At 37.5% G+C, this 14,681-nt stretch overlaps 1 protein-coding gene and 1 pseudogene across 1 annotated transcript in view; one reads left to right on the top strand and one right to left on the bottom strand.

The window, feature by feature from the left end:
• Positions 1 to 14,681, top strand: part of LOC100962737 (3-hydroxyisobutyryl-CoA hydrolase, mitochondrial) — a gene marked incomplete at its 5' end in the record, with an annotated part of 29,350 nt that overhangs the window by 6,675 nt on the left and 7,994 nt on the right. Inside the window, 3 exons of the mRNA XM_012812201.2 lie at positions 1,876 to 1,934; positions 2,649 to 2,730; positions 13,626 to 13,745. Coding sequence (XP_012667655.1) covers positions 1,876 to 1,934; positions 2,649 to 2,730; positions 13,626 to 13,745 — 261 coding nt within the window. The remainder of the gene's footprint in view (positions 1 to 1,875; positions 1,935 to 2,648; positions 2,731 to 13,625; positions 13,746 to 14,681) is intronic.
• On the bottom strand, positions 5,259 to 6,746 carry LOC105888116 (annotated as a pseudogene).

Raw genomic sequence — 14,681 nt, 5'->3', positions numbered from 1 at the left:
GAGTGAATCTTTCTAAAAGCAGAGTATGAATGTTTTAACTCAATAACTAGGAAAATGACATGAACATTATGTTGACCCCTTTGATGAGAGTATTTCAAAATGTATATGAAAACAGCACACTGTACCCCATGATTGCATTAATGTACAAAGTTATGCTATAAGAAATAAAAAAAAATAAAAAAATAAAGGGCATGTAATGAGGAGCAGAAAAAAAAAGTGGTAGAATGAGGAACGTGAGTGCAGATTGAGTGCTTGGTGCAGTGAATATACAGCGCACCTGAGGATTTCATCCGTTTTTATCAGAGACTTGACAGGGAGTTGAAGGGCCTTATTAAAAGTTCTGTTAAATGTGTAGGAATTATTCTATAGGGAAGTCATCTGGGACTTAGTATTTTCCTCAGTGTTTTGGATGAGACTGTTGATAGCATTTTTTATCAAGTTGATTTGAAACTAAGAAAAATTAGGTAAAAGAATATGGGTGAAAAAACAATCCTTTGAGTTGAGAGAGATCTGTTTAATAAAGGATAAGTGAAAATCTTGCACTCTAGTCCAAAGTACTAAAATCATAATTTCCAAATGAGAGAAATGTAGCCTACAATGGCACAGGTTGAAAAAAGCCACATAATAGTCCTGCCTCAGCAATAACTCAGAGTTAGTTTTATTAGTAAAAGTGTTATGCCCAAAGCACACAAGGGCATGTGGAACCCTGTTGTACTTTTCTGTGATTCATCCACACCTATAGCTAAGGTATGTGTCCTGTACTTGAAGAATGACCTTGATAAATTAGAACTTGTCCATAAAAAGGACCTGGATTGTGCGGGGACACAAAAATGACGTGTGAGAAGGGAATAACTAGAACTATGAATTTGAGAGAACTAATTTTTGATCTAGAATTAAAACAGCAACAAAATGTATACCATGGAATACTATTCTACTCCTAAAAAAGATGGAGACTTTACATCTTTTATATTAACTGATGGATGTGGAACACATTATTCTTAGTAAAGCATCACAAGAATGGAGAGGCAAGAATCATATGTACTCAATTCTGATATAAGGGCAATTAATGTCCTAGTACATGGTGGGGGGTGGGGAATGGGGAGACCTGAGAAAGGGAAGGCAGGGTAGGGGGACACAGGGTGTGGTACACCTTTTGGGGGCAGGATACAATTATAAGAGGGTCTTTATCAATCAATGCAACCTGGTTATGTATATCCTCAGTGAATCCCCGACAATAAAAAACAAACAAAAAACATCAACAAAAACTAATTATTTTAGTCGTTCCTGTGCCTGTGAGCTCTTTCTTGAGATACTAATTTCTCTCCTTGCAAGTCAGAGCTGCAGGGATACCATGGATGTAGTGGGAATTACTAGGTCAGATGGAAATTTAGGCAGGATGACTTCTCAGGTCTCTTACAGTCCTTAAATATATAGACAGTTTCATGATAATGTACCATACATAAAGACACTTGAATAAAAATACAAGAATTTTTTTTACACTTGACATTTGATACTGTAATTTTTATTTATTTATTTATTTTTGAGGCAAGCATGAAACATAGTTTATTGAGGAAGAGAAAGATAGGTTTACAGGGTGAGAGCAAGATACAGGCTTACAGAGCAAGATACCTTGACCTCAGACAGCCAACTGACCTCCAAGGCCAGGGCATGTAGGCAACTTCAGCACTTTCTAAACTAGTCTATAATAGTACCATACGGTGAATTTTGAGCACACAACAGTACTTGGAGACTGTTAGATGTAATTTGATTGAAAGTGATAATCTGTCACAAAGTTTGTCATTAAATATGAAATTTTTAAGAAATTTTAAAAATAGAGATGTTTCAAATTTATTAAAGATTTTTCTTTTCAAACAGTCCAAGATTGATCAAGGCAAGTCTTTTATACTTGAGGAACACATGGACAAAATAAACAGGTACTTAAAGAGATCTCAGTTATATTTATTCTTTGGAAAGACTATATTACCTTGAATTCCCTAACATTGTAATTACACTGGGTTGGATGATGTACTGAATCCTGAGATCAGCTAGTGTGGTGCTTTTTTTTTTTTCTTTTTTTTAACCTTTGAAAGTAGCTTCTTTCCTAGTTCTTTCCAGGAAAAATAAATTTATTATATTTAAGTAATCTATCATCTTAGTACAAGATAACATTTTTTACTTAATTGGGAAAGAGAGGCTAGAAAATAATAATTGAATTAACTTTTATCTTTGTAGAGTCATCTTCTAAGGTCTTATCAAGGCAATTAGGGAAAATGTTTTATGTAATGATTTGAGAGATTGACAAAGTAGCTTCAGGAAACAGAAAGAGGAAACTATTGGAAAATTAGACAACCATCTCTTCATTTTTAGAAGCATCAGTTTTTCTCAGTTGGAATATTTATTTACATACAAGTAGAGTAAATACAAAAAAGCAAAAGAAAAGAGAAAATTTAGGTTTTCTTTTGTATTAATGAAGGTAGACTGCACACACCTAGGCAAACAATGTTCTGTTTCATCATTCTGTAAAATATTTTAGAAAATTCTTCGTTATCGAAATGGGGGTGGGGGTAAGCCTAATTTCAGAGTCATCACTATGTTAGAAATAAGAAATTACTTGCACTTTGGTAAAATTATGTTTCCTTTTTTTATAGTTGTTTTTCAGCCAATACTGTGGAACAGATTATTGAAAACTTACAGCAAGATGGTTCCTCTTTTGCTCTAGAGCAGCTGAAGGTAATATTGGGATCCTTTCTTCCTGAGTGACCATGGTAAGGTGTTATAACTGGAAGCCTCTCATCATCTCCCTGTGGTGATGACACAGCCCACTGCATTGTTTTGTTTTTTTCAAATTTAGGTAGTTCCATTCAGAAAGTAGTTCCATTAACCTTGACCTATACTCAAGTGCCATGTCTACTTGCAGGCTGCAGGTTTTTGAGGGAAAAGCCACACTGGTTTTACATTCTTTGAATGTAGCAGAAAAGGGCTTTATACATACTTCATTTCCAAAGAGTCCCTCTTTCCTGTGGGGGAAGCTTTTAGTTACATTTTTATTATATAAGAAGGGTTGAGTCACGGAAAAAGTCACCTTATTGTATATTGCAATTGTGATCTAAAAATTCTACTTAGTATGCAATAGATCAGTATATGGTCTTTCTAAGTGGAGGTTTAATAAGAAACTTGTTAAACCAGAGAGAGATTCCATCTACCACAGTTGAGTCTATTGTATTATATTGTATTGACCTATTGTATAATATGATGATGAAACTTGGATTATTTTAGAATTCTAGACAAAGGAAAGAAAAAGTATATTTCCTCATACTTTAAAGAAAGGTGTTTGAATATCTGATAGTATTTTTCTATTTATAGATATAATCACAGCATTTCAGTTGTCAAAAAACATACTGACAAAAAATTTTAATAAAGTCTTACCTGTGAAGATAAAAACATTTCCCCATTGCTACTATATTCTTAAAGAGGAAATCCCAAGTTAATTTGTCTCTTGGAATCTTATTCAGTGTTAGAATTTTATTAACTTTCAAGAATAGGCATACATTAGAGTAGGTAGCCTAGCCATGTATTTCCCTAACTCAGAAAAGTAGGTTGTTACTATTAACAACTTTTGTTTGTGTACATGTAAATAATTGCTTTATTTTTCAAGTATTATGACTTTAAGTTGGTTCTCTTGTTTCCAGAGCAGTATAAAAACCTAGTGTTCTGGTTATTGTTTTTCCTCCCTGCAGTATGGCCTAATTAATTATGCACTTAGCAACTTCATTTGAAAATAGTCATTCAACACATAACTTCATAGGCTATATGATTTCACATTAAAGCAGTACTGATATGCAGCTAATCATGTTATTTTAAAACCAGTGGCCTGCCCCCAAACGGAGGGATGAGGACTACATGGTCATTTAATTTTCTTGCCATTCCATTGGCCATCTGATTAGTCTGTGTTCATAAATGAACAATTGAGAAACCATACATCACAGCTGGGATCAACATAGCACTGTCATTGGAAGAACAGATTCTCATTTTTATTCAGTTGATCTACAGCTCTAGTGAATGAGTGTAGCTCCAAAATATTCACATCTGCTGGAAACGTGATGCAGGGATCAAAACATTCCCACTGAGTCTCCCTCGCAGAGATTAGATACAAGGCTGCTTTTAATTATGTCAGCTAGAAACACAAAACACCTCTGAAGCAGAAAGTAGTTGTTAGTGATTTGTGAAAGGCTTACAGATGAAATGTTTGAACGGATTTTAAAGAAGATTCTAATACTTCTGCCAGTAGGGCTTTGGGATTGCCCCTGAGCCCTGTGGGCACGTTGGGGATTCCTTTCTCTTCTGCAGGGCCCACTTCTGTGTTCTAAGTTGCACATACCTGCTTTATGTCTTAGAGGTTCCTTTCCAAGATTATGGGGAAGAACAAAGTCTTTTCAGTGTATTTGTCAATCATTAAATAAGGACATAGGGGTTTTTTTAAATCCCTTTTTAGATTTTTAAGGTTTTTACTGCTAATCACTATAGGATAGCATTCAAGATTTGAAAAGAATAACACGAGGAAGTTGTAAATTCTCTGTTTCGTAGTACCTTATGTTATAGCTTCTCATATCCTTTCTTAGATTTTCTTCCAAAGTCCCATTGCACCTTTTTTTCTTTTTCTTCTTCCTTTTTTCTTTTATTATGTTTATGGTTGGAATTCCTCAAACCTTCTTGTAATTTCTCTTTATAATGTAGGTTGTTTATGGTGCCAAGTAATCCGTGTAAGCTAATGAGTTATTTAATTGCCCTGAATAACAAGTGGGTGTCCTACATTAGAGATACCTTACACAAAGACTAGTCACAGCACTCTCATGTTTGTGTGTATATATTTTTAATTGTGAAATTTAATTCAATTAAAATTAATTTAATTTTGTGTCCAAAAAAAAATGTATAACATAAAATTTACCATCTTGACCTTTTTTAAGTGTACTGTTCAGTATCGTCAAGTATATTTATGTTGTACAACCAAGCTTTAGAACATTTTCATCTTGCAAAACTGGAACTATTGTATATCTGCTTAACAGTTGTATTTTTCCCTTTTCATAGTTCCTGGCAGGTAGAGTCATGTCTGTCTTTTATGAGTCCCTTATTACACTTAGCATAATGTCTTCAATGTTCATCCATGTGCCAGAGTTTCCTTCCATTTGAAAGTTAAATGTTATTCCATTGTATGTATACATTGTGTTTTGTTCATACATATGCTGATGGATACTTGAGTAGCTTCTACCTTTCAGCTTTTATGAATAATAACTGCCATGAACATGGCTTTACAAGTACCTCTTCAAGACCCTGCTTTCGGATTTTTGGAAATGTATTCTGAAGTGGAATTGCTGGAACATATGATAACTCTGTTTTAATTTTTGAGGAAATGCCATACTGTTTTTCAGAGCAACTGTGCCATTTTGTAGTATTGCTACCAACAGTGCACGAGGGTTCTAATTTCTCCAAATCTTCCAACACTTGTTATTATTTTTTATTTTGATAGTAGCCTTCTAATGGCTGTGAGGTGATATCCCGTTGTGGTTTTGATTTGCATTTTCTTAATAATTAAGAAGTCCTAGGCCATGGGCTGGAGATGGTGTTGCTCAGCATGCGCACAGCCTGCTCCACCTTGGCCAGGTTGCACCCAGAGACCATGGTGCAGGGCTGGTCGTTAGTGCCCATCTTAAATTGAGTCAGACACCAGTCCACAGCCTGGATGTGCGCTTGGTCTTGATGGTAGCAATGGAGCACTGAGGTATTTTGGGACCATGTTCCCCATGTGCATCATGCAGTGGCCATGTACCTGCCATGGTGAGGGTCATGCTTGATCATCTGATTAGCTGGCTCAAAGCAGGCATTGGTGATCTTGTCCACAGAGAACTGCTCATGGTAGGCCTTCTTGGCTGAGATGACAGGGGCACTCATGGCCCGGGGCAGTGGATGCAGGGATATGGCACCAGGCTGATCTGGAATTCTGTCAAGTCCACCACATTCAAGGCCCCATCAAATCATAGGGAGGCTATGGTAGAGTATGTGATCTACCCAGTCTGGTTGAGGTTGGTGTACTTAGGATGCTTAGTATCCAGGTTGCACTGACATACGTATAGATGGTTTCGTTGTTCACCATGAAGCATAGTCAGAGTGTTCCGGGGTCGTGTGAGTGGTCAGGATGGAGTTGTAGGGTTCCATCAGGGCTATGGAAACCCACGGGGGCTGGGTAAATGGCAAATTCCAGCTTGTAGTTCTTGCCATAGTCTGCTGACAGTCCCTTCATGAGCAGAGATGTGAACCCAGAGCTGGTGCCACCCCCAAAGCTGTGGAAGATGAGAAAGCCCTGCAGTCCCATGCACAGGTCTATCAGTTTGCAGATCCAGGCCAGGACCAGGTCAATGATCTCCTTGCAGATGGTGTAATGGCCTCTGGTAAAATTATTGGCTATGTCTTCCTTCCTAGTGATCAGCTACTCTGGGTGAAGAGCTGCCTGTAGGTTCCTGTGTGCACTTCATTGACCACGGTGGGCTCCAGGTCCACTGCTCTGGGCACACGTTTGCTAGCCCCGGGCTCGCTGAAGAACGTGTTGAAGGAGTCATCTCCACCACTGATGGTTTTGTCACTTGGCATTTGACTATTGATCTTAATCCCATATTCAAGGTAGTACAGTTCCTAGCAAGCATTGGCAATCTGGACACTGCCTGCCTCACATGGATATAAGTACACTCCTGCATGATGCTCCCCCCGGATGCATGCCCCCTTCTCACCTCCTCTTAGTCCAATGCCATGTGCCCAAGTCTTTTTGTAAGCTTTGAGAATTGTTTACATAATAATATAGAATATACTATTCCAAAATAAAGTGACAGGCTTTTGTTCATGAATAATTAATAGCTATTGGAATTGTTCTGCTATAAACCATTAGAAAACTAGACAAAATATATAACACAACTGTTTAGAGACATGGGACAATACAGGCAATCCTGGGAGGAGGGAAACAAAGATTGCCTCAGCTTTCTTCCAAAATATTGATCTGCACATGTTTGGAGTAAAACAGAAGAAGACAAGGAAAAGCCTTATAGGAAAGTGGTGGTCTGAAAAAATACCAAGACTCATTTCTGGCCTGGGAAGAGACCATGTTCCTGTCTGCTGGGAGGTTCACATCTCAATAGTGGAGATAAATGAACCCCATAGTAAAGACTGCACTGATGCCCTAGGTATTAATAATTTGGGGTATGGGAGTGGGAAATATAGTCATTTCAACAAATGGTTCTGAAACAACTGGATATTCATTTAAAAGGGGGGAAAAACTTGACTCTTACTTTATTTCATATCAATTCAAAATGGATTATGCACCTCAATGTTAGGGTTAAATCTATATTACTTCTAAAATAAAACATAGGAGAAATGAATATCACTGTGTATTTTTGGTTAGTTGGGGTTTTTTTAATGTAAAAATCATGAACTATAAGAGAAAAAATTGGTAAACTAATCTTTAATATAATAATTAAATGCTTTTGGCCTTTTTAGAAGGTATTATCAAGAATATGAAATAAAGGTACATACTTGAGGAAATGTTTGTAAGACATACCTGATAAAAGGACTAATTCACCCTATGTAAGCTCTTATAATTTAATAAAAATATAAACAGCACAATTAAAAAGTGGGAAAATTAGTTTGCCAAAGATATGGTCAGTAAGCACATTGGTGCTTGTAGTAGGCACATGGTCTGTAAGCACAGTTCTCAAGATCTTTAATCATTGAGAAAATGCAAATTAAAAGTATAACGAGATATCACTGTATATCCATTAGAATAGCTAAAGTTAAAAAGACTGCTGATCCCAACACAAAGTGAGAGTGTGGAGCACCTAGAACTCACACATTGTGGCAGGAAAGCACTTTGGCATTTTCTTATGAAGTTAAACATGAAACCCAACAATCCCACTCCTACAGATTGACCCAAGAATATGTACACGAGTCCACACAAATGTTTGTACTTATATGTTCATAGTGGCTTTATTTATACTAGCCAAAAATTAGAAACAACTCAGTGCTTATTACTGAATGAATAAACACGTTTTGATATGTTTATATAGTGGAATACTACTACTCATCTCTAAGAAGGAATGAGCCACTGATACGTGCAATAACATGTGAAATCTCAGAAGCATTATGCCAGTGAAAGAAGGCAGACACAGAGGACCACTTACTGTATGGTTTTATTTTTATGGAATTCTTGAAAGAGTAAAACTATAGAAACAGAAAACAGATCAACTGCCATGGATAAGGAGAAGTCTATGGGGTGAAAGAAATATCTGTATTTTGATGGAAGGGATAGTTACACAATTGTATACATTTATCCCAGTTTCTAGACCTGGCTGGATGTGGTGCTCATGCCTGTAATCCCATTACTTAAGGCAGCCAAGGTAAGAAGAATGCTTGAGATCAGGAGTGTAAGACCAGCCTGGGCAACATCGTGAGATCCTATCTCTAAAAAAAATTTGCCAGGCACGGTGGCATACACCTTTAGTCCCAACTACTTGGGAGGCTAAGCTAGGAGAATGCTTGAGCCTACAAGTTGAGGTTACAGTGAACTATGATCACACCACTGTATAATACCCTGGGTGAAATAGGAAGACCCTGTCTCTGAAAAAATAAGATAACTTATAGAACTTTGTGCACTTAAAATGAGTGAATTTTATCATATAAATTATATATTAAAACTAAAAATAAAATTGACTTACCCGGCTTGGCGTCTGTAGCTCAGTGAGTAGGGCACCGGCCACATACACCAAAGCTGGCGGGTTTGACCAGCCTGGGCCTGCTAGACAACAGTGACAACTGCACCAAAAATATAGCCTGTCATTGTGGTGGGCACCTGTAGTCCCAGCTACTCAGGAGGCTGAGGCAAGAGAATCGTTTAAGTCCAAGAGTTTGAAGTTGCTGTGAGCTGTAATGCAACGGCACTCTACCTAGGGTGACATAGTGAAAAAAAAAAAAAATTGACTTACCAAATTATGTTAAAAAATGGTTTACTCTATAGAGGTATGTGTTACATTTGCTGAAAATACCCATTATAGTGCACTTTATTGCTATTAGTAAGAGCAGTTTAGTGGCAGTGTTGATATATTGTGCCTTTGGGGAACAAATGCAGTTAACTTTAAGAGAAAATGTATAAACTTATGTAAATAGGAGGGACCTTAGTGACCCTGAAATGCTGTCACGAGCATTTAGGGTATCAGAAATTGGCAATACTTGCATCTTTACATGCCATCTTTTCATTTTATTTAAATTGTTAATGCTTTTAGGAAATTACCAGAAAAGTCTTATGATCAGGTTGCAGAAAACACTCCTCTTGCACTGGCTCTAAGCCTTTTGCTGTAGATAAGAAAAAAGAAATACTAGCGCCATCTCTTTAAGCAAAGGGCTATTTGGTTATATAGTAATATAACATTTCAGAATAGTGAAAATACATTAAAAAATAAAAATGTTTCTGTGAAACTGTACTGATCACTGAAGTGGACTTGTATTTTATTGTCTGAACACTTCTGGAGAAGATTTATAGATATAAGTATATAATGTATAAGATTATTAGATCTTTTCTAAATATTAGAAAAATATTTATAATTCATAGCAAGACATAAATCTTGACTATGGTTGATTTTAACTAGTTAAAATTAAAGACCTATTTAGTGTGCAAAATATAACAGGGCTTTTGCTGCTTGGTTTTAAAATAACGTGATGTGACTTATTACTTGTGGTTTACATTCTACCTTCCACTTAATTTCATTCAGCCCTGAGGGCAAATGCTAAGAGATTTCCCATTTAAATAAAAACACAACACAGCTTCAGATCCTCAGTGGCAATATTGTAAACCACCATTAAGTGACAGTGTTATTCTATAAAGGTTTGTGTGCTTCTATCTGCTTGTCTCTATTCTATTGTGTCTTTTTGCTTTGTTGAGTGATACCTAGCACAAATTATAATCTCCTGACAGCCGCCTTATCCCTGTCTCTCCAAGCACCTATCACAGAGCATTTTTCATGATAGATGTGAGAAATTAAAAGGGCAAAAGGGTGGTACCTGTGGCTCAAAGGAGTAGGGTGCCAGCTCCATATGCTGGAGGTGGAGGGTTCAAACCCAGCCCTGGCCAAAAATGGCAAAAAAAAAAAAAAAAAAAAGGGCAAGGTGGCCTTTTACTGGCCACTGAAGGATTAGAAGTTCATCTCACAGCATGTTAGTAGCCTGTGTATCCTATAGCCTTTATTCAGAGGATTGCAAAATTCTTCTCCTGTGTGTATCCATCCTACACATTTATTATGTATTCCTTTCAGTTAGGTTACAACTAGTTAGGTTTCCATTAATTAGGTTTTTTGGTTGTTTTTGAGACAGCATCACTCTGAAGGGTAGTGGTTATAGTGCTGATAATGCTCTTTAACTGCAAGGACCATGTCTGTCTATTATTGTCTTCCCTAAGGTGTCTGTTGCATAATAGATGATCAATAATATTGTTGAATTGAGATCAGAATGTGAATCATTTAATAAAGGAAAAAAGAAATTGGCTCCTGGATAGTAGGAGACTAATCTTCCTCCCCATTAATCTTCAAACAACTAATATTTATTTATTTATTTATTTATTTTTTGAGACAGAGTCTCAGGCTGTTGTCCTGGGTAGAGTGCCGTGGCGTCACAGCTCACAGCAACCTCAAACTCTTGGACGTAAGCATTCTCTTGCCTCAGCCTCCCAAGTAGCTGGGACTACAGGTGCCTGCCACAATGCCTGGCTATTTTTTTGTTGTTGTGAAGTTGCATTGTTGTTTTTCACTGGCCGGGGCCGGGTTCGAACCCACCAACCTAGTTGTATGTGGCTGTCGCCCTGCCAACTGAGCTGCCATAACACAGACCAGTGTTCTATAAGAAAAAGAAATATATTCACTAAGTTATGCGGGCACAGATTTGTATCAGTACATATTTTTGGGATAGGTAAAGATTCAAGTCTTAATTGTTTATCAGATTTTCCAGAATACTCTTATGCGTGTCCTTTTTAATGATTGAAACCATATTATATGAACCCCTTTAACTATTTTTCATCTTCCCTTCTTTAATTTCCTCTAACAGATTTCTCCTTGCCGTGAGCAATACCATCTGTGATCGCGTTCCATCCTTTCCTGCGCCCTCTAGGAATTAATGATCTCCCTCTTTCAGTATCTTCAATTTTACCTTCTTGAGTTAGTGACACATTTTCTTTTGCCACTATTTTCAAAAAGCTTTTTTCCAAAAAAAAAAAAGGGCCTTCCCTGATCCTGTTGTTCTTCAAGCTACTGTCCAGACTTTATCTTCCCTCTTGCCATCAAAATTATACAGCAAGTTTGTATTCACTTGTGTTTATTACCTGATGCAGTATCCTCTTCTGTTTGTTTTTTTTGTGTTTTTTTTTGGTTGTTGTTCAAATTCTCCTGCAGCTTTTGACATTCTTGACTATTTTTATAGCCTCATGTGGTAGGAGGTAGGTTTCCGAGTCAGCAGCCTTGGTTTGTGTTCCAGTTCTTTCACTTCCTAAGTGACTGTGGAAAAATTGATGTTAGAGTCTGGTTTTCTCATCAATACAGTGGGCGTGCTATGCCCTTTCCCACATTGTGATGAAACATGTTAAAAAGTACTTCCTTGAGGGGCGAGGGACATGTGCTCTATAAATATTCCTTCTCTTCCCTGTTTTGCTCAGTTTCAGACACCTTGCACTGTCCTGCGCTGCCGTACCATTTATCAGGTGGATTATCCCTGTTTTACAAATGAGGAAACGAAGGCCAATCATGGAGGAAGTGGTAGAGCTGGGATTCCAACCCAGAGCTGTCTGAGCCCAGAGTCCCAGCCGTAAGCTTCTGTGCTAAATTGCTAGCATAGTAAGAGTTCTTGGAAACCATAAGGATCCTGGAATTGTCAGTCTACCAGTTTCTTCCTATATGGTGTCTACCTTTGAAAATATCTTTAAATAGTATTTCATGAAATCTCTGAACCAACAGATTTTTAAATGAAGTTTTTCCATTTTTTATGTATATATGAGACAAACACAGATAAATGGGGCCCTTAGGGGCCTTTCTTATGAAATTACTTGGTAGCCAACTGAGGAAGTGTAGCAAAACACAGATTTATGTGGTTTGTGAAATCCAGATGACACGTAAAGTTCCAAACCAAGCAATAGTAGAAAGCATAAGCAGCTGATGTTGGTGCTGGTGCTGAGGGAGTGTGGGCTTGAGTCCCACAGCAGTGCTGGTGGTGCAGCGCCTTTGACCTTGCAGACTAGAAAAGCCAGTAAGATGGCTGCGTCACTTCCTTAGAGACATCTTTTAGCATCATGAATGAAGTTCCGCCAGGGGTTCACTGGAGATAATACAGGTATTGCTCCCAGGAAAGGAAACTAGTGATTTTTTGTCGGGAAGATGAATCCATTATCTTCCAGCCTACAGGAAGGGGAGGGTTGCAGCACAGTGTAGAGACTGCTGCAGAGATGCTATTGTCCCCTCATCCACACAGCCTGTGACCAGAAGGGTGAGAACGTAGAGTAGGATTGCTATCAAGGGCATTAAGTGGGAAGTGGGATAATGTGCATAAAGCACCTAGGACAAAGAATGAGTTCTCACAAAGAACCCCTCTTATCAAAGCCCTTCATCAGTTTTCTTTCTTTCTCACCAGCAGTACTGTGGTTATGGTTATGATATTAAATTTCCCTGAATTTCTCCCATGGTGGTCTTCTATGGAAGCTCTGGCACCTGCTAGGTAATATATTGTCCTGTCTGTTGAGTCTGTTGCTTGAATCTGGTTGCCAGACTTAAGGGTGCTACAAAGAGCACAGAGTCCTGAAGTGGGGAATTGTAGGAACTCAAGTAAAGTTCGAACCTTTGAGACTGTCATTCAACAATAAGCCTGGAAACTATGCATTGCAATTACAAAGGAAAGGGCGGGCATCAGATCTACACAGCATGTCATGACCTCTTGCAGCAGTCACACACATGTGTAGGAACTGGTGGTAGCCTTTGTACATTCAAAAGGAGTGACATAGCATTGTAGACGAGGTGGCGTGTCTGTGATTCTCGTTTTATTAAATATTTAAATACCATAGAAAAGGGCTTCACAGTGACCTGTTTTCTCTCCTTACTTCCACGGTAAGTAGATTTATGTTTATGTGAAGTTAAGATGCTTTTCCACAGCCACAAATTGGGAAGGAAGAACTACTGTATCTCTGCTTCTTCACCTTCTTTACTTTGTAAAATAAAATGTCCTCCATGAATATGAGTAGCTTATAAAGTGTGTATTAATTTTATTAATTAGCTACTTGGGATAATTTATGCCCGGCAAACTACAAATGTAGGTTAATTTTATTGCTTGAGTTACAGAGACAGAATTTATTTTACTTGTAGGATAATGTTTTGTTTTTGCAACAGATTAGAAAACTTTTATTTTTGGTGCTTTGGCAAGATTAGATTATAATCTTTTATGAGACTTTGGCATATGAAAGTACTATTAAAGGGCATATTTTAATATGATTTATATATAAACTCAGTTTATTATACACAATAAAGGAGCTGTTGGGCTAAAACTTGTATTTTCCCCCCCAAAAGGTAATTAGTAAGATGTCTCCAACATCTCTAAAGATTACACTAAGGCAGCTCATGGAGGGGTCCTCAAAGACCTTGCAGGAGGTATTAACTATGGAGTATCGGCTAAGTCAAGCTTGTATGGTAAGAATCTTTTTTTTTTAATTGTCACTTTTTAGTTATGAAAGTAGTAAGTATTCATTGTAGAATATGTAAAGTACATTTATTTTTTATTTTTTTGTAGTTTTTGGCTGGGGCTGGGTTTGAACCCACCATCTCCAGTATATGGGGCCGGTGCCCTAGTCCTTTATGCCACAGGTGCCACATCAGTACATTTAAATACATTTAATGTAAACATGAACATTAAAAACTACCTGCAGATTTACTCCATGAAAACACAGCAGGCCCGTTAGCTTTAGATGTATGCAAGTATTGCTACCCTTGTTGTTATTAAGCCTTCATGAAATAGCAGTTACAATTGTATGTAAGTGTGAGGAGTGCTCTAAACTCCTGGGGAATTCAAAATAGAAATTAACCATTTTTTAGGCAGAGTCTTTGTGACTTTGGACAAAGCATAAACTCTAAATCTGAATTCCCTCATTGATAAAATAAGGGCCATTATAAGTATATATGTATAAAATGCACAAATGGAATTTACTAGTCTGTTTACGTGTTTTAATTAATGTTAGACGTATGATTGTAAATATAATTAAAGTGGACAGTAAGTAAAGTGGAGAAGTAAGCTGCCTAAGGTCGTGTGGCCATTAAGTGGCAGAGATGTGGCCTGTGAAATCAGGCAGCCTTACCCTAGTGCCAGTGCTCTTGGCCACTCTCCTGCACACCTCACAGTCAGTCCATGGTTTCCAGGGCACTTTTAGTACACTGCCTAGATTGATTGATTCCCTCCTTCCTTCTTTCAGCAGACATGTTAATTATGTACCAGGCACTGTGCTGAGTATTAGTTATGTTGTTGAATGAGAAAATGGTCCTTTGTTTTCATGGAGTTTAGTCTACTGAGACTATAAAGAACAAGTAAACAAAATAAGTATAAAATAATTATGAACTATTGTAAGTGCTCTC

This window comes from Otolemur garnettii, unplaced genomic scaffold (assembly GCF_000181295.1).
Source record: "Otolemur garnettii isolate 467f Iridium unplaced genomic scaffold, OtoGar3 scaffold00195, whole genome shotgun sequence".
Taxonomy (NCBI): domain Eukaryota; kingdom Metazoa; phylum Chordata; class Mammalia; order Primates; family Galagidae; genus Otolemur; species Otolemur garnettii.
This window is presented reverse-complemented; position numbering and strand designations above follow the sequence as displayed.